The sequence below is a fragment of the Martes martes genome (genome assembly GCF_963455335.1).
Source record: "Martes martes genome assembly, chromosome: 17".
Taxonomy (NCBI): Eukaryota; Metazoa; Chordata; class Mammalia; order Carnivora; family Mustelidae; genus Martes; species Martes martes.
The window spans coordinates 18,786,867-18,811,874 of NC_137905.1; the positions used below are offsets into that span (position 1 = coordinate 18,786,867).

At 51.4% G+C, this 25,008-nt stretch overlaps 1 protein-coding gene across 2 annotated transcripts; it reads right to left on the minus strand.

Annotated features, from left to right (window-relative positions):
• Window positions 1–4,086: 4,086 nt before the first annotated feature.
• On the minus strand, window positions 4,087–23,775 carry SLC9A5 (solute carrier family 9 member A5; the record flags this gene model as incomplete). Of its 2 annotated transcripts, XM_080829125.1 has the most annotated exons (16): window positions 4,087–5,540; window positions 8,120–8,254; window positions 8,906–8,975; window positions 9,475–9,645; window positions 13,736–13,862; window positions 14,024–14,112; window positions 14,604–14,733; window positions 15,454–15,524; window positions 15,617–15,706; window positions 15,927–16,129; window positions 16,349–16,569; window positions 17,139–17,316; window positions 17,598–17,676; window positions 17,867–18,011; window positions 20,221–20,527; window positions 23,583–23,775. In XM_080829125.1, the coding sequence occupies 16 exons, from the start codon at window positions 23,773–23,775 to the stop codon at window positions 5,068–5,070; spliced, it is 2,682 nt and encodes an 893-aa protein (XP_080685251.1). In that variant the 3' UTR covers window positions 4,087–5,067. The 2 variants fall into 2 exon arrangements, with proteins under 2 accessions (XP_080685251.1, XP_080685250.1); XM_080829124.1 differs by lacking the exons at window positions 8,120–8,254; window positions 8,906–8,975; window positions 9,475–9,645 and having other exon boundaries at window positions 4,093–5,540; window positions 17,867–18,030; window positions 20,225–20,527.
• Between the last annotated feature and the right edge of the window lie 1,233 nt (window positions 23,776–25,008).

Consider the following 25,008-nt stretch of genomic DNA (forward strand, 5'->3'; position numbering starts at 1 on the left):
TCCCTTTAAGCCTCACCTTACTCACCTGTTAAAAAAAAAAAAAAAAAAGGAAAGAAAGAAAAGAAAAGAAAGTAAGTCATTCCTTTTATTTTCCTGGGGTTGTCGATAGGAGTAGGGGAGACCCCATGTGTTAGATGTTCCGTCGCTGCCAGCATTTGGGCTGTGTTCATGCCCTCCCCATCATTTCACCGTCAGTCAGGGGATCCTGAACTGGTGAAAGTTACCTGGAGAGTTGACCTGTGAGATCCATCCCAGCTCTGAGGTGTGAGGTGCCTTTAGGGCATGTGTGCCTGGCTTGACACTCCCCAAAATTTGTGGGAAGACTGTAAGAAGATAGGCTATGTAGCCAGAGGAAGGCACGATGCCCCACAACATGCTCAGGCCCCTGGTTCCTGGGAGGGGAGGGGGCAGTGGGTATTATGGCTTCCTTGGCTCTAAAGCGGGCACCTTCTCAGAAGCCTGGAGGTTCCCAGAGGAGCAGACCTGAGCCTCTGAAGCAGGCACAGTGGTAACAACAGCAACCAGCTCCCCCGATCCCAGCTGCCACATCAGCACCCCAAGTCCAGACTCTCAGGCCAGCTACCTAGGAGCCTTCTTCTCGAGCTGATCTGGCTGTCAGAGGAGCCTTGGAATTGTCCTGCTCCATCCCCAACCCCCAGCCAGGACCTGGTCCCACCCTCCTCTAGCTTTTGTGAGCATCAGGACCGACCTTGGATCCCTCCCCAGCTGTCCCAGGGCCGCCCCATTGAGTCATTGCCTCCTGCTCCCTCCCTCTCCTTCTGCTGCCCACTGTCTGCCCACCCCCCAGCCACCAGCCAGGCCTCCTAGGAGTGCTAAGATCTGGGGGGACCTATGGCAGGCACACATACCCCCCCCCATACCAGAGACAAGTAAGAGCCTCAAGCCACAGGCCATAGCTGACCCCAGCACAGCCAGGCACGGGCGGGCAGACAGATTCAGGGTCAGGGTCAGGCCTTGGTTTATTCACTCCACATAGAATGTGCATTGTAGCTTCATGGAAACAGAGAGTACTGTCCACTTCTGTACTTCCAGCACTTAACATAGGGCCTGGCGTAGAATAAATGCCTAGGGGTCCCGGAGAGTGGTCACATTATACCTGCCCTCCTGAGGCTCCCCATCCTTAAGCCAGCTATGAACTAGAGTCACAGTCACAGAGGGAAGACAGAAAAGGCAGAGAACTGCCGGATGCACGGCCCTAGGATGGCAAAGATACAGATAGAAATGGGGACACACAGAGGCCTGGTGGGGGAATACTGGGAGCTGGGCCTGGAACCAACCCAGGCCGCTGACCACAGCAGGCTCTGCAGGGCTGAGCTTGCAGGACTGAACAGTGACTCATGGGGCCCTTCTCTGTGGCTCTGCTGGCAGCAAAATCCGCTCATAGCAGCCTTTTCCACTGAGATCATAAAATGGGGTTGGGCCTCCCTCCCCTGCCCCGTCCCCAGCCTTCCCTCAGCCTCCCATTCCTTGCCAACAAGAATCAATCAAAAATACGATGGGGGCTGTGGGCCTAGTGATAAGAGACCCGAAGTCATTGCCCTTACTCCACCCCAAACCTTGCACACTCTCTTCAGTACTGCCCCAGACAGCAAGTGTGATAATACCCCAAACCTTCCAGATTGCTCTCACTTTTGGTCTAAATAAACTCCAAACTCCATACTGGCCTGGAAAACTCATCTGATCGCAAATCTTGTCACAAACTGTCCTCCACCTGGAAAGCTCATCTCCCCTAGTCAAACTCCTTCCTCCTTCAAAGCCTGGATGCAACTTAGGTCACCCCAAAGGCCCTGTCCACCATCTTGCCCAACCCATGACTTGCTCACTCTCCTATATCCCATATGCCTGCCTCTCCCCCAGCTGTACTCACCTGCTTTCTCCCCCTCCATCTCTGGCTAACCCTGTCTTCCCAGCTGTTCTACCATCCTTAGTTACCCAGCACCAAGCCCAGGAGTCCCTCTATACCCCCTCCTCCTACACGTTTAGTTGCCTGATTGTGTGGATTTGATTTCTACCACCTTTCTAATCTACAAATTCTCGAAGGATGTCGTCTCTGTGATCTCCCTTATGAGGAGCTGCTTAAGATTACAGATCTCTGCGTCCCCATTGCTTTGCTGAGTCAGAACCTTGGGGCAGGCCCAGGAATCTACATGGCTTTTTTTTAAAGGTTTATTTTTAGAGAGAAAAGGAGCAAGGGCGGGGAGGGGCAGAGGCCGAGAGAGAATCTCAGGCAGGCATCCCACTGACTGCAGAGCCCCGAAATGGGGCTCGATCTTAGAACCCCAAGATCACGACCTGAGCCGAAACCAAGAGTCAGATGCTTAACTCACCAAGCCACCCACCCAGGCGCCCCAGGAACCTGCATGTTTGACACCTCTTGGTGATTGTGACCCTAAAGTCTGAGAATGGTTGCCTGCCCTCTCCAGCCTCTTCCTTAGCCATGTCCTTAGGCTGCTTGAGCAGAACAAGCCTCCTGTCTCCAGCCTTCCTTTCTACCAGTCCATCCTCCACCGGGGGTTTCTTTCATTCCATCTGGCACCAACTGCGTTTGAGATCCCTGAACCATATCACTGCCCACACCGCTCCCCAGATCACAGTTCTCCCAGGCCAGCTCTCTGCCCCCTCCACAACTCAGCAGTGTTTCCCACACCAACCCCCACAACCCCAGCCTTTGTGTCCCCGGCTGGTCTCTTCACAGCACATGAGCCACTGCTCCTAGCATCTTGCCACGTGTGTTCTGGGCATCCTTTGTTTATGTGGTTCTTTCTACCTGGAATGCACCCACCCAACTTTGCCTGTATTGTCTGAACCCTTACATACACACACTTTCACATCCACTACCTCCTCACAAAGCCTTCCCAGATCTCCTCAGATCTCCTCAGAGCCCCACAGCACTTTCCTCGATCCTCGCCTTGCGTCTAAAACCTGTAATGGCGAACATTAGTGATCCCTTACTGTAGGCCATGCTGTTTACTAGATTCTTCTCATTTTTTCACTTCATCCTGACAGCAAACTTAGAAAATAAGTATACTTGCTTTTCCGTCTTGGAGATGAAGACATTGAGGCTCACAGAGAGTATGTAACATGCCTGAGCTGCCGTAGCTGGTAAGTGACAGCTGGACTGTTAACTCTAAGGTCCTATCACTGCCAACTCTAAACAATGTGAGGGCAAAGCCCACTTCTTCCCATTTTCCCATTTGTAGCCCAGAGAAGGGAAGTACTTGTTGACTACCTGTGTAACCTTCGCAGTGTTGAGAGTCCTTCAGATCTATAGAGACAGAAAGTAGATTAGTGATTCCCAAGAGCTGGGCCGGCAGGGGATGACAAATGACTGCCGATAGGCACAAGGTTTCCTGGGGATAATGAAAATGTTCTAAACTTAGATTGTGATGAGGGTTGTACAACTTTGTGAATATATTTTAAAAAACCACTGAACTATATACATTTTAAACCGGTGAGTTTTGTAGTATATGTGTTGTATCTCAATAAAGATGGATGTTTTCTTAAGTGCTTCAGACACAGTGGGAATCGAATCCAGGGCTACTGTTATCTAAGGGTTTTGGTCCCTAGATGTTTCTGGACCCCACACTACCCAATTTAGAGTGTAAACTCCCATGGTAACCAGCTCCCTTGAGATTGCCTCCCACCTGCCATGTGCAGAGGACTTCTGTTTATTTGTCCTATACCTGCCTCCAGATTTTCAAGGAAGGCTTATCTGGTCCCGGGATGTGCTGGCTGCATCTTTAGGTACCTTGGGACCTATCTTCTGGGTAGGTCCCTTCTGGCCTCCCCCATTTTAGAGTGGGCTCCCAGTTCTGTGACTGTATGCCCGTACAGTGATCCCTGAACTGCCCCTGCAGGCTCCGTGCTCAGGCAACCATATTGGGAAGGTATGAGGGAGGAGGGAAAGAGGGCCAGAGGGCCCAGCAGTCCTTCCCAGGATCCCCCTCTATTTTCTCTCCTGGAAGCCCAGGACAGACAGTCATAAGTTTGTATTTCCCTCATCAGATATCCCAGTTGCCCCTGCAGCCCTAGGACCCCCAGACACATGGACACAGGACACCCATTCATCCGAGAGATGTTTAATGTGTCTTAGGTTTCAGATACAAGACACAGGGCAGGTGCTAACCCCAGGAAATTTTCCTGCCACCCGGTCAGCCTGCTTACCACTGCAGCCAGGTATCCCAGCCCCAGAGCAGTGGGACGGTGGCCCTGGAATACCTGGCTCTTTCCTATTTGGGGAATGTCAAGGTGGTCGCGGCCCAGAGGCCATTATCTCCCTTCCTCAGAAAATCCAGACCCAGGAATCTGAAAGATCCAGACTTGGATACAGAGCAGCAGATCTTCAGAGTGACCCCTGCCAAGAAATAGCCCTGATCTGAAGCCTGGCCCAGCCCTGTGGCCTTGATCCTGGAAAAGGAAGAACTATGGCCCCAATAACTGGCAGCAAAGGGAAGGAAATAAAGCAAGAATTGGACACAGGTTCCCACTGTCCCCCCACCCCCCACAACTGGTTATAGGTAGCGGACCCAACAGGGCAGCAAAGCCTAAGGTTGAGGCCTGCTCCACCTCCCACCCCCATCTCTCTGAGGACCAGCCCCTCGAATAGCCTTAGTGCCAGAGCGCTGTCCTTGAGCTGATGCTGGGGAGTGGGTGGAGGGCAGGAAAGGCCAGCATCAGCTATGGAATGATGCCCTCGCTTTGGGGGCAGGAACAGCTGCCTAGAGTGACCTAGGGGGACCCACTGAGGAAAGGGCATCAGCTTCCCAAGTGGCTGGGCCTAAGACCTAGAAGTTCTGGACTGGGTCTTGAGCCAGGGTAAGGGCCTTATTGAAAGGGAAGGTGGCAGGGATTAGGAGCAGGGAAGGTGGTGAAAGGGCCCTTGTCAGGACCAGTCCAGGATACCCCTCTGACCTGCCCCAAGGAAGTCCAGTTGCTAGTTCAGGCTCCTCTGGCCCCTTGTCAGGCTAAGTAGGCTCCTCTGTCCATTGCCCAGGGAAGACTTCCCATGGGGGGGTCCAGCCTCCTGTTCCTCCTTGAGCCTGTGGGCTACAGCCGGCCACCTTTGTTGAACTGGATGCACCAGTGGGAGTTGGCTGTGCGTGGGCTAAGATGGGTGCGGTCCTCGTGTCCCATGAGGGGCTGCAGCTCCTGCTGCTGGGGGATGTCAGCGCTGCTCTCACTGCGAGAGCGGCCAGCTTTGGCCAGGCTTGGTGGAAAGGCGAAGCTAGGGCGTGAATCGTAAGGCAGGTCCAAAGGGGGCTGGGGCTCTTCAGCGGCCAGTGGGCAAGGAGGCAGGCGGGTCATAGTTGGGGCCTGGGTACAGGGCGGGGATGCCAGGCTCTCCAGGGACGAGATGCTCTGGTTCCAGCCCGCCTGCATGTCCACGGGCACAATCTTGGTGGTTTCCGAGGACACGTAGACTGCCAGATCTCCCTGCCCACTCTTCCAGGGTAGCTCCTTCTCTGCACAGGTTGGGGAGGGGGGGATGATGCGTGGGCTTGGGCACACCTCAAGGCTCCCTGGGGACAGAGAGTACATAATGCACTCATCAGTAACACAGTGGAATCCTTCTCAAGTATCACATTTTCATAAATAAATTCATTCCACAGTTGCCCTAATACATCCATATGTGTGATTCGTGGATGAGGGAAAGCTCTCCATTGTATCCCCAGCACCTAGCACAGGGCTGGGCACCCAGTAGTTGCTCAGCAAATACTGACTGAACAAAAGATGGTAATTCAATCAAGAGAAAGCAGGCACCAGGCAGGGATAAAAACCCATCTACGATCAAGTCCTCACCAGCTTGCAGCACTGGCCTCAGAAACCACATCCTGCCAGGCCGTGTCCCAGAGGAGACAGCAGCGAGGGTGAGGGAGATCGTGAGGCTTCACGCCAAAGGCTTTGGTGCTGGACGCCCTGTCTGAGCCTCCACCACAGCCGTTTGGTGGGACAGAGCCCAGAGCATGAGCTCATGCAAACCCCATTGCAGGTTGGAAGCTGTGCCGCAGAGGGGACCTGGGCCAAGAGGCCCCACACTGCTGGCAGCCGGCATGGAAGGCCAGGACACTGCATGACAGGAAGTCCGAGGTTCTGGAAGAGAAGCCCCTTGGCCACCTCCCGTCCCTGCTCTCCAAAGTCAACACAATACCTTGTGTATAATAGGTGCTGGGTCTGTACCCACTCATTGATAAAGTCCTGCACAGTCAAGTACATTATGAAATGCACTGATGCTGTGATTGCAAGTAAAACTCCCTCTCTTGAAAGACCCAGAATATTAAATTTTTAACCACCACCACCACCAAACTAAAACAACAACAAAATTCACTCTTCAACTTCGGAGGAGGCTTCATTGGTCTGAGAACTGTTAAGTGAAAGGGACAAAAAAGAGCATATATGTCTTCTTTCCTGTATGAGCTGCACCTCAAAGTAATGAAGTCACTGAGGAGAAGTTTTTTGGTAGAAGTGCTGGTAATGCAAACGACAAGAGATGGAGAGTGCCCGATGCAGTGCTGGGTCTGGCAATGACCGTCAGCGGCTGCGAAGACGGCTGGACAGCTGGGGGCGAACTTCACTATGGATGGGTCGGGCTACCACCTGAACCCAGTGATCAGCAGTAACCTCCCAGAAGAGAGACCCCACCGGGGATGTGTTTCCCGATGTGATGCGATACAAAGTACACCATCACTGCCTCTGAAGGGTTCTTAGCAAAATATCTGAACTGAAGTCTGATTGAGATGTGATGACTGGTTTAAAGGAAATATAAGGCCCAGTGAAACATATGAAAATGATGCCTTGGGGATTCAGTCAGCAAAATCCAGACAAGGGAAGATTGTGGGACAAATAACCAGATTATTTCTATAAATACATGGGAAGGAAAGAATGAAAAGGGGGAGGAACCTATAAATCAGGGTTTCTCAAATTTGACACCACTGACAAGATGGAACAGATCTTTGTCGTAGGGCTGTCCCGTGCATTAGAGGACATTCAGCAGTGTCCCTGGCCTCTACTTGCTACCCGCAAGTGCACCTTTCCAGTTGTGGTGACCAAAAATGTCTCTGGATATTGCCATATGTCCCCTGCAGTCAAAGTCACTCCACTACCACTCCCTTGAGAACCACTTGCTGTAGGTTAAGAGAGACTTAGCAACCAAATGTCATGTGTGGGCCTTGTATGGGTTTTTATTTGAACAAATCTACTGTAAAAAAAAATTACAACAATCAGGGAAATTTGAACACACGATAAAGACTTTAGATATGATAATGGTATTGTGGTTAATATTTTTTAAGAAGACCAGGTATCTTTTAAAGATACATGCTTGAGTGTTTATTGAGGAGATAATATGTTATCTGAGATTTGCTTCAAAAGGACCCAAAGAAGGGGGCATAAGTGAGGGAATAGATGAAATAAGATTGGTTAGGAGTAGGTAATTGCTGAAACTGGGTAATGGGTAGATGGAAGTTTACTTTATTATTCTGTCTATTGTATATTCTGCAATTTTCCATAATAAAAAATTTTTTAAATGACCTCTGCAGAGCCAACTACAGTGATATTATGAGTAAGTTAGGTCTCCACATACGGAAATATGTATACGTTGTTTTTTTATCCACAACAATGCCATTTAGATGAATTCAGACTCCTCCCCCAGGCCAGGCTGCCACCCTCACCAGGGGCTCTACCTGAGGGCAGGTGTGCTGAGCCTGGGTCACAACAGAGCCTAGTGTTAGGTTTGCTTGTCACCTCGGATGCCTCGCCAGACTGTAAAGGGAGGCTGGGAAGTGGTGACAAAGCTGAAGGCTTTGGAGTCAGATGGGTCAGGTTCAAATTCTGGTTCTGCTATGGGATGCTGGGCAAGTCCCAAGTCCCTTTGGCCCTATGAGCTCAGTTCCCCCATCTTGGTTGTGGTTGTTGTGAAGACTGAATCAGATCAGGCAGGTCAGATGTCTGATTATAAAGGAGATGCTCAGTAAATGTTGGCCAGGGAATAAATGAGTAGGAAAAGGGAGTTGTCTGGAGGAAAGGCCATGAGCAAAGAGGGAAGAAGGCAGCTGCACAGCTCCAGCCTGCCTGAGAGGGAGGGAGGCTGGGAGGAAAGCATTACCTGAGACCTTGCCCTCTTGGAGAACCTCACTGGTGGCCCGAGCCACAAAGATGATCCCCTCGTCGTCCTCCTTCTCTGTTTCTGAACTGTCACTCTCCTCCTCCTCCTCAGACTCCACAGTTAAGATCACAGCAGCTGGACAGGGACAAGAAGCAAGTGGGGATGGCCAGCCTAGCAGCTGTCTCTTGGTGCCACATAATCCCAAGCCAGCTCCCTGTCCACCCAGGAAAGAGCCCACAGCTGGCACAGCCCCCCACCTTCTCCTCTGGCTACTTCAGCCCCGGCCTAGGGGTTGGGGCTGGAGAGGAAGGGAAGTGGGGTGCAGAGCCCCTCCTCAGAGGAAGCCAGTGGGGAGGTTTTACTTTCCACCATCTCCATCCTGTCCTCTCAGCCCCAGAGCCCATCATCAACTGAAAACATGAGCAACTGGAAAGCTGAAAGGCCCATCAATGCTCAGCTCGTCCAAACTCTTGGTTTTGCAGACAAGACACTGGGCCTCAGGGGCTGCACACCCTTCAAGCTCCCCCCTTCTCCATGACACCTTCTCCAAGTCCTCAGGGCCTATAACCTGTAGTTAGTAGCCATTAGACGCCTCCTGCCATAAACTGAGATCTGCCTAGAACATGTCCAGCTTTGAAATTATGGAAGCCCATCAGGTCCCTGAAGGGAGGAGCCTCAGTCTATGGCTCTGAATGCAGCACAGAGGAGATCCTCCAGGTTTTGGCTGATGGGCATCTGCCCTCCCAGATCTCTCCTCCCTCAGCCCCACCCCAACTCCCTGCTTGCCTGTGTCCTGAAAGCCCAGGTCTCGCAGAGGTTTCCCATTTGTGGCCTCAGTGTTAGCCAAGCCATCCTTCTGAGGACCAAGGAAAAAAAACCCTAAGCCTCCGACCCCAGCTCAAAACCCCAGCCCTGTTGTCGGAATCTATGTCAATCCCACTGGTTCCATCTGCCCTTGGCCCCCCAGGCAAGTGTTTGGAGTCTAAGTAACCTCTGCTCTGACAAGGGCTCTGGACGCCTCAGCTTGGGCTGAATTAGGGACTCACAGAGCTCCCCCTGCCCCTGCCCCCAGGAACCTGCCTTTCTCTTGCTGGGTTCATTTCTGGTAAAAGGTCCTGCTGCATCCCAGCGGATGACCACCCACATGACAAGAGGTGGATCTCCTTCAGAAGGCCTCACCTTACCCTTCTGTGACTCCAGGAAGACGCAAAAGGGAACACAAACTATTGTATCCACCAAGGCCTTGAGGATTATCCAACTAGGGGGCCCCTGGGCTAGATTCCAATACTTGGGAGCTCGAAACTCTGCACCATCAGCCTCCAGCCCCAAACAGAAGTCCCAGAGAAAGCACGTGCCTTCTTGCGACCGGTCTTGCGAGGTCGTGGCTTGCTCTTGTTGAAGCAGATGTTGTGCTTGGTGGACTTAAAGGACTCTAGCCGCCGCTTCATGTTCTGCTGGAAGATCTCCTTGTCCTGCCGTTCCTGAGCATCCTCTGAGATGAAGTGGCGGCTGCAGCTGGCTTTGTACTGGCAATGACAGCCCCACCCTGCCATGAGGCTGGGAGCCTTGCCCTCCCACAGGCACCCAGGCCACAGCACCATGTGCACCATAGGCCCTGCTAGCCCAGTTTTTCCAGAACCAACCATGGATTAAAAAAAAATAAGAAGAAGAAAAAATAGGAACCCAGACAGACTGTATTCTCAGTTCACTGGGGGAAAAAAACTTCTTTTTATCACAAACCTATTGCCCCCAAATCTGGCTGTCCCTATCCTCTACTGCCCTTTCCAATCCTCTCTGACTTGAAGTAACAAGAGGCAGGGGACCCTGTATCTTGTCCCTCAGGGCTACTACTATTTCCTTCTTTGCACTTCCATTTAGGAGCCTGGTCCCTGTGCCTGGCCCACACCACCCCCAAGGTACACAGGATTCTCCCTCCACGAGGAACTCTCTAGCCAGCCATTTCTGCAAAAACTTTGGACTTCCAGAACTATCTTTCCTGACAACCTGGACTCTCTCGGTCCAATAGCCACCTGCAACCAATTCAGCACCATGCCCATCATCTGTTCCTTCCCACTCTTCCTCACAAAGACCAAGCCCACTACATACCTACCTAGACTGCCAGATAGAAGTACTGCCATTTGGGGCGCCTGGGTGGCTCAGTGGGTTAAAGCCTCTGCCTTCAGCTTGGGTCATGATCCCAGGGTCCTGGGATCAAGCCCTGCATTGGGCTCTCTGCTCAGCGGAGAGCCTGCTTCCTCCTCTCTCTCTCTGCCTGCCTCTCTGCCTAGTTGTGATCTCTATCTGTTAAATAAATAAAATCTTAAAAAAAAAAAAAAAGAAGTACTGCCATTTGGTCTGAATCATCTCATCTGGGCTCACCTCCCCAGTACCATCCTTTCCTATGCCTTGTATCTTCTGCTGCCCTGAGCCAGTTCTAAGAGCTTTCTTCAAGTCTCCCATCAGCCCTCCTTCACCTAATCACCCAGAGGGACCCCTCTCTCCGGGTGGTGCAGGAATAAGCTCTCTCCCAGGCCTCCCCCGAACCCTGGCCTCTCCCTTGCTCAGCCCATTCCTCCCTGCCTCCATCAGCTCCTGGCTCCCTGCTATTCTTCCTGCCCCAGCACCTTCACTCCTTCCCTCACCAGGACCACCCCCTGCTTTTAAGCATGCTCCTGCCCATACTCCCCTGAAGAAAGCTTTCCACTGAAGTCACTGCTTCCCTTTTGCTGCCAAACAAACTTTCATACTTTGATTCTGACACTTTCCCTCATACGCATTATTTTCTTAAAAGCCAGAAATACAACTCCAGGGTCCACGAGTCCATGGTGCTGCATTCTCCCTGGTCACCAGTGCCAAGGCATGGCCTCTGGTTAGGCGCTGGCCTGACCTCTGTGGAGCATCCAGCTGTCCTGCCCCACGCCTCCAAGACACACCATCTGCTACTGCTCCTCTCCCCTCCTTTGCTGGCTCCCCTTCCTTTTCTCCCATGTGGAGTCCTCACCGTGTTGTCCCTGGCCTTCCTCTCTCCCTTCCAAATGTTCTCCGGAGTGAACTAGCCCTTCCCCCAGCTTCAGCTAGCCAGCCTCCTGACTGAGATCAGGGCGCCATCAGACCATATGCACTGGAATCACCTGGACAATTGACTAAGCCCACCAGATTCTTAGTCTGTTCCATACTACAAATTCAGAATCTCCAGGAGGTGAAGCCAGGAATACTATTCTAGCAAACTCGTATTCTAGCAAACTCCCACAGGGGATTCTGATGTCACCAGGTAAGGAAACCTCTGATGATAAAGCCTGCTTATAAATCTTAAGTTCTAGCCCTTATCTCTCTCTCAAACTATCATCTCATACTTGTAACTGCATACTAAACACTCCTGTCTCTCTCTGATGACAGTTCTGTCTCTTTCTCTGATGACATTTCTGTGAAGAACATGAAGAATTACAGATTGTGTTATGGTATACCTAAGTGGATTCAGAACTAGTTGAGTAACCATACCCAACAATACTTGGTCCATGTCAGTCTGGAGGAAAGTCTTTAGTAGCTGGCCACAGGGCTCTGTCCTCAACTCTACCCTATTCAACATTTTATGTTGATTTGGATGAACACAAAGTTAGCAGGCTTAGCAAATTTTCACATCATGTGAATCTGAACAGATATTTGGTGCCAGACATGGGATCCAAACGATAGAATGAAGGGCTAAATCACGTAAGATGACATTTAACAGGGATAAGCACAATCTTACTCCAGTTTTTTTAATTGACTATACAGGAACTGCACCCATTGACCAATCTTATGCACACACATCCATAGACAACCAATTGTTACATACATCCTGATGTGATACAGGAAGAAATACACAGCACACCTACTGAATGATCCTGAATCTGACCAGGCTTCTAGATCTAGCTACCAGGAAATACAGGGGATGGAGGAACATGCTAAACACCGCCCCTGGAATACAATCACCAAAATCCATAAAATGGGAAATTCTCCGAGACGAAGTATCTAGTTTCTCAATAAATAAGCAAGTGGGTGAAAAGGAGAAGGAACAATATATTAGAGATTTCTTCTTTAATAAAGAGACATATTTACCAAATGCAAAGTGTGGACTTTATTTGGATTCTGATTGAAACCATCTGGAAAAAAGATGTTTATGAACACTGATCGGATATTTCATGTAAGAAGGAATTATTATTACTTGCTGTAAGTGATAATAGTACTATGATTTTATATATATAAAATATATGTATATATACATGTATACATATAGAGTTCCTGCCACATAGAGATACATATTGAAATATTTAGAGGTAATATGTCTGGAATTTGCTTTAAGATAGTAAAGTGTGGATGGGGTGAGGTGGGGGTACAGAATGTTACAAGATTAACCATGCATTGATAATTAGAGGAGCTGAGTGATGGATACATGAGAGTTATTTTATTGTCTAGTTTTGTGAATGAGTAAAGAAAATTGTGAATGAGTTAAGAAAAAACTAAACAAAATGAAACAAAAAAACCCACAGGTAGGATAAGACAGTGTTTAACAGCCATTAACTGAGGAAGACATGGGGGAGGTGCCTGATTGTAAGGACAATACGGAGCCTCAGAATGGTAAAACAAAGCTGGGTAGATTCTGAGCAGTGGGAAGAGAATGGCAAATTCTAGAACTAGAAAGGTAAGAAAGCCCCTATGCCATGCCCTGGCCAACCACAGCTAGAGAAGAATTCTGGGTCTTGTTTCTTAGGACCAGAGAAGACACACCAGGGAGAGGAAATGCTGGCTTGAGGGCAAGAAAGCCTATGTGAAAGGGAACTTGTCTTGAAACCTTTGAAGGCTTATTCTGCAGAGTTGCAGAGGGTCAAATTAGGGTCAGTTAATGCCACCGAGTTAAGAGAAGCCAGTTCTGCCTCAATGATAGAAACAACCTTGACTGTTAAAACTGCCAGGAATGGTAACAGCTGACTTCCGGGTTCAGAAAAGTTCAATGTAACGGCTTGCTGCCCCCTTGTGGGGTTGCAGCAGATTCCCTCCTGGATGGGCTGGGCCTTCTAGCCCCAAAGCTTCCTGTCCTGCCTTGGACTGATAATACCTAAGAGATGTCTGCCTTCCCCCGTGCTGAGCTGGTCCCATAGGCTTCCTCAGCACTCCTGCTTCTGTCTGCAACCCCATCAAGCCCTCTGTAGTCTGTCCCCTCCTATACCCTTCAAGACAACCACCCAATCCTATGTGTTCCTCTCCCTTACTACCACCCAGCTCTGATCTAGTGTTTCACTCCAGCCTCCCAATTGGCTCTCCCCGTCTCTCACCTCACCCCTCCAATTTGGTCTGTGCTCTGCTACCAGAAGAAGACATCTTTAAACAGTGCTTGTATCAGGCCAACCCTTTCTCAAAAAAAAGAAAGGAAGGAAGGAAGAAAAGAAAAAGAAAGAAGAGGGAAAAAAAGGCTAAAAGTTATTACAAGATGAAGCCCATGCTCTTCAACTGGGCGTTTATAGCTCTCCACTAGCTGGCACCGACTGCCTCCTGCGCCTGTAGTCATGGCCTCCCCAGACCACCCTCCCCCAACCACCCCGCAGCTCTCCCTTGGAACTCTCACACCCTGCCTGCTCTCACCCTGCGGCGTGGCTTGTAGAGGCCTCCACAGAGCAGGTGGTGCATCGCAGCATCCTCCCGGTCCCGGCCGCTGCGCACTGTGTCAATCACCTGCAGATCCAGACATGCTCCACTGCCGCTCTCCCTCCTGCAGGAGGCAGGGAACACGTGTGCTGGGGAGGGGCCAGGAGGCACAGGCCAGGGGAGGGTAAAAGGCAAAGGTGCCCACACATCTTCCCTGAAAGGGATGCAGAGAGAGGGCCCAGTAGAGAGGAGCTTGAGGAATTGGAAGGGGGCTCAAGGACTTACAGCAGGTTGGTGACAGAGGTCTCTGCCACAGAATTGCGGCTGGGCATAGAGGGCAGAGTGAGCCCTGTGGAGGACAAGACATGGCCTCCCTGCAGGGGCCAAGACAGAGGTCAGACAGCAGTCAGAGGGAGGGTGGCCCAGACAGTCAAAGGGTAATAAAAAGAACAATAGTTAACACTTATTCTGCTCTTTGATCTTCCAGGTACTGTGCTATGCACTTTAAATATTGAATCCACAAAACTCCGTTACATAGATATTCTTATTCCTGCTTTCTTACAATTGAGGAAACTGAGACTCAGAGACCATAAGGGACTTACCCAACTAAGATCACAAGCCTGTAAGCAATAAGAATTGAACTGCATCTGCTGACTCTAGAGTCCAGCTCTTTCTCAGCTTTCTCTACTGCTTGCCAGACTCTGAATTCAGCATCAGGTCAGGCTGGTTCCTGCAGCTACCACTTTATCAGACCATGGAGTCAGCTGGGAATTCCCAACTGCCTGCTCAGGTCCTGCCTGTTTGTCACCCCTTCCTGTCTTGATCTACTGGTTACCTGCCAACCCACCACTGGCTGCTGGCCCACCTGGTCCACGAAGCTGATGGCATCCCGGATGTTGAGTCTATAGTACACATCCCAGATCTGGTCCCGGATGCGGTAGGCTGACCGCCGCATCAGCAGCTGACTCAGGTACTTCTTGTCAAACTGCTCCCACCTACAGAGGATGTCAGGCCCAGCCCTGAGTGCCATCCCCAAAGCCCAGCTGGCTGGCCCTTCCTCAAATGGGGCAGGGGCACTGCCAGCACTGGCCTGGCTCTCTTGGTGTGGGCCTCAGCCATGGAGCATCTCATAGATATTCCCGGCCCTTATGGAACTTACAGCATTATGGGAAAGACTAACATTAAATTGAAGTTATTGTGAATAACTAAAATTGAAACCATAACAAGAACTACAAAGGATAGAGTATGATAGGGATTTGTCCTAGTCAGGGAGGCCAGGAAAGGCCTCCTTAGAGATTTGATGCCTATGGTGAGATCTGAAGGCTGAACAGAGGTTAAGTAGGTTGAGAAGGAGGCAAGGGTATGTTCTAATATACAGAATATGGGCAAAGGTCCCAGTGGCAGGGTGGGGGAAGCACAGTGGGTCCTGAGGTTCTAAACCAGGATCTGTGTAATGAGCAAGCAGAGAGTCGAAGGCAGAGCAGAGCACGATGAGGCTGGAGTCTGGGAGGTGCCAGATGACACAGGGCCAAGCAGGCCTCCCTGGGAAAACCTGTCTTATCCTGAGAGTACTGGGATGCCACTGAGGAGCTCCTGGCAGAGGTCAGCCAGCCCAAGTCTGGCTGTGTCCCTTCTCAGAAGTGTGGCACATCCCCAATGCTGCCCTGGCTGGTGGGGCTGGTGCTGCTGAAGGAGCCTTGGGGGAGCTCCCTCACCTGTCCCTCCAGTAGTGATAGCCATGGTGCCCCACAACGTCCTCCACTGCAGCCAGAATGTGGTCAAAAGTCTAGAAGGGGGTGGGTAGGGGGACTGGATCAGGACTCTGCTCAAAACAGAAGGAAGAGAGGTATGGGTGGAGGGATGGGGTTTGGTACCCACGTGCTCATGCAGCTCCTGGTTCAGGGTAGGTTTGTGATGCTCACTCCTCTTCACCTTCAGCCACTTGACCAGTGGCTTGATGGTTAAGCCCTATGGACAGGCAGCAGGTGAGCCCTGCCCTATCCAGTTCCCTGCTGCCTTTCTCTCCCCATAATTAGACCTCAGCTTCTGTACCTCCACCTCACTGCACTCAAGGTCTGGGAAGTCAGATCCCTATTCCCCAAAGAGAGGAGCCCGGGTCCCAAAGGCTCCACGCCTCCCCCAGGGCCTGCCAGACCCTCTCCCTACCCAGCCTCATGGGCTCTCCCACCTGCACAATTACTGTGAAGAAGACCACCACAATAGTGGTGGCCACAAAGTAGTCCTTGGCAGGGACCTTGGTCCTGTCCAGTAGGATGACGAGAGCGAAGGCCACAGCCCCCCGCAGGCCCCCATAGGACATCACCACCTGGTCAATCTTGTCCAGAGGGACCAGCCGGAACTGATTCAGCACCCACGTCTGCAGGACTACGCCTACAGCAGGAGGGAGGCCAGTGGGAGCAGGGCATTGGGAGTGGAGGACCCAGGAGTGGATGGCACCAAGTATCTGGGCTAGGGTCTCACAGGGGTTGGGAGGGGTGAGCAACGGGGTTGGGGGGGGCTTAGGAATTGACAAGGATGTGGACTCAAACTGGGGGATGCGCTGGGGCAGGGCAGGAAGGAGAGTGGGAAACCAGAGGGTACTGGCAATACCGAGGGCTCGGAAGAACAGGATGAAGAAGAGGGTGCCCAGCACCAGCCCAGAATCCCAGGCCCACTTGGAAGAGTCCACAGCCGAGATGCCAAGAAGCATAAAGATGACAGTCTCAGCGCAGCTGGCTAGAGTCTTCATTGTGTATTTGACAGCCGTGCGTGACTTATGGGAGATGTTGGCCTCCACGTACTTCTTACAGCCCAGGCCACACATAGTCACCCTGGGAGAGGAATGGACAGACAAGGCAAGTAAGGAGGGGTTGCAACCTCTGGGGTTTGAGCATGCCGCAGGAGGGATGCTGCCCATCACAGGATGTCAGACCATCAGAGCTGAGCCCAGGGAGGCATAGAGATTATCTCAGGATAGCTAGTAGTGGGTGGTCTTGGGATAAGGCTCCAAATCTGCAGGTTCCCACTCAGTGCCTCCTGAAGGGGAAGCTGGGAAAAACGTGCTCTGACCAGCATCCTCTCTGAGGCACCTTTTACAGTGCTGCAGCCATTAGAGCCGGTGGCACCAGGCCTTGAGGTCCACTTCTATCTCAGCCTATACCCCAGAGAGTGCTTCAGGCAGAGGAAGGTTGGGTTCTGAGGTGCCCAGGGCAGTGCTAGAGGCAGGTCCTGAAACATTACCTGAGGTTTGTCATCTCCCCAGGGGAGTTTGAGGCTCCCACTATCACAAGGGCTCAGGGAAGCCTACTGCCTCCTCAGGGTCCTGCTTCTGCCCACGTAAGGGGCAACCATCTCCAATGCCCCCTCCCAGCTGCCTACATGCAAGGCCCCCAGGACTCACGCAAGAATAGCAGAAAGCGAGGCCATTTCAGCAGTGAGGTAGGCTGCATAGGCGAGGAGGAAGACCAGCAGCGGCTCGATGATGCGGACCCGCTTGGTGAAGCGTGTGGTCAGGGCCAGGAGGAAGGCAAAGACTAAGCCCACAGCTGCCCCGCCCAGACTGACCACAAACAGGGAGGCTGGGGGAGGAGTGGGTTGTCAGCATGACCCCTGGCCCGGACCCCACCCGGGCAGACAAGACTGCTGCCTGGCAGGGAGCGGAGGACAATGCCCACTGTACTCCCCGGGGGTCAGGATCCCAAAGCCAGGATCCCGGGAGAGCCCCTCCTTCTCAGGTTTTTGGGACCCCATTTCTCCATAATGGAGGGAAGGGAATGAGGCAACCCAACAGCCTCTTTTGTCCTGATGCAGTTGGGGGGGCAGGGACTCAGCAACCCAGCCAAGAGGGGAAAATACTGACCGACTCCTTTCAGGTAGTCAGCAGCCTGCACGTTGGCAGAGCCCATCTCCACAAAGGAGTTGCAGACCTTGTACAGCACCTGAGTGAGAAGAGGAGAGTCAGGAGCAGGGAGAGGGAAGCCCCAACTGGGACTGCCAGGAGAAGGTGAAAACTGAGGCCATATTTCTTCCCCAGGAGACCCAGGGAAGGGTCTGAGCATGCTCAGACACCCAGCCAGTCAGAGCATGGCAGCGGGGGTCAGGGAATGGTGGCCAACTGAGCACTCTCACCACGGTGACGGCATCATTGAGCAGGGACTCGCCAAAGACGATGATAAAGAGAGTGTCGTTGACGTGCACCTCCTCAAAGACAGCCAGCACAGCCACAGGGTCCACTGCTGAGATGAGGCTCCCGAATAGCAGAAAGTCCAACAAGCTGGCCTGCACTCGAGGGGCTTTTGAGGGATAGATGGGGGACAGCAGCTGGTGAGGTATCCAGTCTCCCACAGCATTCCCCGTGACAAGCCCTAGCTCCCCACCCCACTGTGGAAACAAGGATGCCCAGAGAGGACTTGGGATGGTGAAGAGTGTCAGCCCGCAGGTCAGGAGACTTGAGCCTAAGGCCTGGCTTTGCCACTTACCAGCTCTGTGATGTTGGCGCTGTCACTGTCACATGACTTCTCTTAAGCCATGCCTCCTCATCTGCCTACCTCACGAGATTGCTGCAAAATCAACCCAGGAGATGGCTAAGAAAGCTCTAAGTAACCTGAAAAGTTAAGGGGGCGCTGAGAATAAAAATGTCAACTACAGTAATAAGAACCACTAGCTGGTGGAAACTGGCTGCTGACTGGCTTTATTAGAAACAAGAACAAGAGAGTGCTTTCTCCCACATCTGTGGTTCTCAGCCTAAGGGATGTGACACAATTCTTGGCAGGAGGGGGAGGGGCTGTCCATCTATGAGAGCTCAGTATGCTAGGAAAACACCCACTGTGGGGAGAACTTGAATATGACATAGAGTCTCTGTGAGCCTCAGTTTCTTCATGTATATACTGAGAATAGTAACAGTATCTACCTCAAAAGCTTCTTTATTTAGCCAGAGCCTCTTGCATAATAAGCACCTAATAGATATTACTTATTCTTATTCTTATCTAATGTCCTCCCTTCCCTTCCTGCCCCAAAGAGTTCACTCACCCATTCAGAAAACCAGGTTGGAGTCCTCAAGTAGAAATTGCAAACCTCCCCTTGTGCCTTGGAAGAAGTCTGAATTATCAAAATTCAGAATTGAACGGATTTGGATATAGGAAATGAGAAGGAAGGGAGTTGGAAGGCAGCCTGAGGGCAAAGAGCCCCAGTAAAACAGACCTCTCCTACTAACCTTGGACCTATTATCTAATGAACCTAAGGACTTCTATTTCCTCATCTACTAAGTGGGACAAATTATACGCCAAAAGGATTGCTGTAAAGAGTCCATGGGATAAGTAAAGAGAGAACACTCAGTGTAATGTACTGCATTCTGTGGATGTATAACGTGGATTTAATAATAATAATAATAATAGTAATAATAATAACAACAATAGGGGTGCCTGGCTGGCTCAGTCATAAGAGCATGTGACTCTTGACCTCAAGGTTGCCAGTTCAAGCCCCATGTTAGGTGTAGAGATTACTTTAAAAAAAAAAAATTTTAGGGGTCCCTAGGTGGCAGTTGGTTGGGCGCCCGACTTGGTTTTGGCTCAGGTCCTGATCTCAGTGTCTTGAGATCCAGCGCCGCCTCGGGCTCAGCGCTCAGCAAGTGTGCTCAATTCTCTTCTCCCTCTGCCCCTCCCTACTATGTGCACGTACTCTCTCAAATAAATGAATGAATCTTGAAAAAAAAAACAAGAAAGAAAAGTAAAGGGGTGCCTGGCTGGCTCACTGAATGAAGCATGTGACTCTTGATCTTAGCGTTGTAGGTTCAAGCCCCATGTTGGGTGTAGAGATTGCTTAAAAATAAAATCTTTTTAAAAAAAGTTTAAAAAAAGGGGCGCCTGGGTGGCTCAGTGGGTTAAGGCCTCAGGTCATGATCCCAGGGTCCTGGGATTGAGTCCCGCATCGGGCTCTCTGCTCAGCAGGGAGCCTGCTTCCTCCCCTCTCTCTCTGCCTGCCTCTCTGCCTACTTGTGATCTGTCTGTCAAATAAATAAATAAAATCTTAAAAAAAAAAAGTTTAAAAAAATCTTAATTTTAAGAAAAAATAATAATAACAGAAAACCACCCTGACGTGACTTGGGCAGAGCCAGGATGGTTGGCCCTCATGGAACAGTGAATCGTATCTCAGGGGAGCAAGACTGGCAAGTGGCAGTGTGGTAACAGAGGGCAGGAGGCAGCAGAGTAGTAATGCAGGCTTCCCAGCCTCGGCAGCCCACACACAGCTGGGAGCCAGGCCTCTGCTCAGCTGTCATGCTGCAGGAGCCCAGACTCAACTGGCAGAGACCTAAATGAAGGCTGAAAGCCCATCTGGAGTGTTGCCTTGCACTCCAGGTGGGAGCGACCTAAGATGGAGCTCTCAGGGCATGGCTCTTGCCAATATGGGATCTCCAGAGCTGGAGAAGGGAGTTGGGTGACGAATCTAGTAAAGCCTCCCTCTGCCAGTCCAGGTCCTAGGGTCACTCACCCACAAGTCCAGCCTGCTGCAGGCCCCAGAGGGCAGCACCTGTTGTGAAGGCATTCCAGAGCGTGCCCACCACGGCATAGGTGAGGATGGCACCCAAATTGTCAAAGAACAGCCTGCTAGGCATGAAATAGCCCGAGTCCAGCACAATAGGAGGCAGCAGGAAGAGGAAGAATGTGCCTGGCTCCAGCTGGTACTCAGCTTTCTTGGCCACAGCCAAGACAATGCCTCCAAGCACCAGTCCCAGCAAAATCAGCAGGCAGCTCTCAGGAACCAGCGATGTCACCTTCCGAGACAAGTGAAACACTACAATGCAAGAAGAGGGCAGGATCTATCAGCTTATGGGACGGGGAGACACACACACACACACACACACACACACGCACACACATGCACACACACGCGCACACACACACACACACACACACACACACACAGGTCTTTAACCTCCCAGTCTCAGAGGGTTATCCAAGGTCAGGAAACCTGACCCTGGGACCAAGGAGGAGAAAAGAAAGGCAAGACTGCTCAAATCTCCAGCTTGCATGGCTACAAGCCCTCCGCTGCAGCTAAGGTTGTCTGTCTCTTGGTGCTTCTGTCATGGTAACATAGGCCTTTGCTTGCTCTTTCCATTTCTGGAAGTGTCCCCTCCTCTCTACTCTCATCCTCAGGGGACCTCACCTTTATCTCTGATCTCCCTTATTCATAGCTATTATTTGAGCCTCAGCAAATGTTAGTTGGTATATTTTTATTCATAACATAGCTATAAAAATCAGGCCTCTACAGTCAGGCTGTCTGCGTTTGAAAACTAGCTCCTCTATTTCCTAGTTCCATGGGCTCCGAGCACTTAACTTCACCTCTCTTTCAGTTTTCTCATCAGCAAAATGGGAATAAAAACAGTCATGATCTCATAGAGTTGCTGGGAGGTTTAAGTAAAACAATCTACTTGATAGCACTTAACCCAGTGCTTTATCATAAGCACTCAGTAAACATTACCTAATATATTGTGTCCTGCTTCCTAACTAGACCATAACACATATTATACCCCCTAACCCAATGTGCTTCTCATTATATAGGCTCAACTAATGACACAATAGCTTTAAATTAAATTAAAACAATTGTTTTAAAAACACTGGATTTTTAGCAAGAAGATCTCCAGTTCTTCTGGCTCTATCACTTTCTAATGTGTGATCTCAAACTATTTAATTTACCTGAACTTCAATTTCCTCTCCTGTAATATAGGAAAAATATCTTTCACCCAGGGTGAGGATAAAATGATATAGTGTGAATGTGTCCAGCAGGATATCAGATATATAGTAGGTTCTCAACAAATGTTGATTGAAAATGACTCTAGGGAAGGGGTGCCTGGCTGGCTCAGTCAGTGAAGCATGCCACTCTTGATCTCGGGGTTGTGACTTTGAGTTGTATATAGAGATTACTTAAAAATAAAAAAATCTTAAAAAAAAAATGGCTCTGTGGGAAAATAATGACAGACCTGTCCCCAGGAAAAGAAGAGAAGTATGAAACGGGTGTCTAGCATTATCGCCACTCCTATCTTTCCCCACTAAAATAAACTCTTTTGGCTTTCCCCTGGGCCCTGAGATCCGAAGTAAACACCTCTACCCATACCTGGAGTGGCAGATAATGGAAGTGGCCTCCACATTAGTGTATGTCAGACCCAATGCCAAGACAGTGCCCTTTGGAAGCTGTACCCAAAGGGCTTAGAGCAATTCCAGGCACATAGTGGGATCTACATAAATTTCTGTTGAATAAAAGGGGAAAAAACCTCCTAGCAATGAAGCTGAGGGAAGGTATCCCTGATTGTCCTACTGATCTCTCCCATCCTCTGTGAGGACTTGTGTGTGTGTATGTGTGTGTGTGTGTGTGTGTGTGAGAGAGAGAGAGAGAGAGAGAGAGAGAGTGTGTGTGTGTGGCTGATGAAGAGGCTCTCTTCTACCTCCAGAGGAGGTGACTTCCAACCTAGCCAGAACACTAGAATTTACCCGGGAAACTACATTTGTTGCTATATAAACCCCATATAAGACAGGAACTTTTCTGCAACTCATAGACTCCTCAGCAAACCCAATTCTCAGCTCCCAAATCTAGGCTCCTCCCACTTGCTCCCATTGCTGCCAGGCTCTAAGGTAAATTCAGTCATAGATCTGCCCACACACGTCCCTACCTTCAGTTCCCCTTTCCTCTCCTTCAGGGACTCCATTCTATTCTCACTTCCAGGGCATGCATCAACCCAGCACTGCAATCCAAAAACCCATCACCAAATCCTGTTCTCAGGCAGAGCTAGGTTCCATGAAGGCATTCAGGCCCCATTTCCCGTTATTAATGGGCTGCCAGAACAGAGTGGAAAGTAGTTCTGTTCCTGCCCAGCCTCCCCTCATCCCCAGCAGAGTCCCTGGGGGAGTAGAGGGGCAAATTCTAAGCTGTGTGATTCCTACAGGAAGACTGTATTGGTGAGATTGGAGTACAGCCTGTGCCAGCATAGCTGGGGAGTGAGTAGCAACGCTCAGCTATAATTAGTCACCCCCACAGCAGAGCCTGAACAACAGGGAGAAGGAGGAGGGTCTCTGGTGGGAGGAGGGACCAGTGGCTGCTCAGAAGTGGGGAGGAAGGGGCAAAGACAAGGAAAAGCAGCTCTATTCAAGGTAAGGAATGTGAAGAACAACCTTCAATGTTGTGCAGACTGAAGAAGGTCGGATGTATGAAAGCACCTAGTGTAGGCAGCAGAGAGTAAGGCCCTAATAAATGGAAGGTTTTCTTCTTCTTCTTTTTTTTTTTTTTTTACCCTGAAATGGGAAGAATGTAGACCTGAATTATGGTGGGGGGGGGGTCCTGCTAAGCACCCTAAAGAACAGTGGATCTATAGGAGAGCAGAGGGGAGCTAGAGGAAATGTGGCAGTCTAGTATCCCAAGAGAGTGGACACTTGTACGTGGTCTCCTGGGAAGACTGCTTCTGCAGATCCAGGATGCCTGGATTTGCTGGAGGACACTATCTCCACAATATCCCCACATATCTTTGTTGCTGACAGAGGTTTCTAGGAGCCTGGAGATTGGTGGAGAAGAGGCCAGACCAAAGGGCTTACGCGGAGGAGGGGGGCTGAAAGAGCAAAGGAGTGTAGGGATGAGGCTGGAGAGAGCTGAGGCAGCCCTCAGAGAAGGCCAATCCTCAGACCTCCACCGCGGGGAGGGGAGGAGGAAGAGAGCGCGCAGGAACTCTGAGAGCCCGGATTTGTGGAATCGGAACCTGAGTCCTGGCACTGTGCAAGAAGCCGACCCAGATCTGGGGACTAGGGGTTGAGGGCGGGTCCGCTGCCGGCCGCTGGCCCGGAGCTCACACACACGCACTCACCGATTTTGGCCAGGCTGGCCACCAGGATCCACAGGGCTACCAGGTAGGGCGCCTCCACCTCGTGCCACTGCCAGCGGAAGAGCGCCAGCCCTGGGGGAGGCTCGCCGGACGACCCCGGCTCCTGGGTGGGCGCTTCGGTGGTGGCCGCCCCCGCCAGGGGCAGCCCGAGCAGCGGGAGTGAGGCGAGCAGCATCCTGCTGCCTGCCTAGCAGCCCTCCCAGCACCGCACGGCCGCCGGCCCCGCGTCGCCGCCGCGCCTACCGGCCGCCCCCGCGTCACAAGCACGTGGGACCCGCTCCCCCCAATCCCAGCTCCGAAACCCCCAAGCCCGGTCCGGACTCCGAGACCGTGCCCCGGGCGTCCGGACTCTGGACCCCCGCTCCTCCCGCTCTAGACCAGTCTGAGCTCTGGAAACCCCCCAGTCCAGCTCTCCAAGTCCCGAAACCTATTCCTTCGAGTCCAATCCCCCAAACCTTCCCCAAAGCTCCTCTGACCCGGTTTCAGAGCTGTGAGGTGCCCCAGCCCTCCGGAGGCGCGGCCGCTTCCCACCCGCCGGAGGCGGTAGCCCGTCGCGGAAGGGGAGGGGGTCTGCGGGGGGCGGGGTGCGGGCCGGAGGGGCTCATCTCCCTCACAGCTAATGCAGACCCGCAGCGAGGAGCCGGCAGCTGGTACTGAACGCGCGGGCGCCGCCGCTGCCGTGTGCAGACGGCAGGGGGCAGTGCGCCGCCGCCCTCCAGAGCCTAGGACCCCCTTCGGGCCCCCGCCCAGACCAGCGCAGCGCACGCGCACTGGGCGCTCCCAGAAAGACGTGATGGACAACGCTGTCCTTCCTCAAGCCCCCAGAAACTCCAAGGCCCACACTGGGCCCAGCTCATTGGAGGCTGATAAGGAAGCTGTTCTTCCAAACCGAGGAGCACCCGGCTTCCCCTTCGGTCAAACTACAAGGAAGTCTCCTCACCTTTTCCACGAACAGAAGGGAACCTATCTTCCTTCCCTAAACTATGAGAAAACCCAGCCTATCGATTTTCTTCGAACTAAAAGGGATCCACTCACCTTTTTCCCCAAACTTGAGAGGCATTTGGCTTATCTCGCCCCAAACTGAGGAGGACCGTCTCCATTTTTCATTCAAGCTGAGGGGCATCCATCCCACATCTTACCCTAAACTGAGAAAAACATGTTCTACCTCCTCACTCAATTTTCCCAGAGCCGAGGGGCACCCGTCCCTTTTCTTACCCCAACTAAAGGGAGATGATCCCACTTCTTCCTTAAAACTGAGTGGAACCTATTTTCACTTCCTGCTCCAAACTGAAAGGGATCCATCTCCCTGCTTTCCCCAAATGACGGAATCCTATCCACTTCATCCTCAAACTGAAGGAATCAGGACCATCTCGTACCTAAAGTCAGGGAGACCTGGCCGGCCACTAGC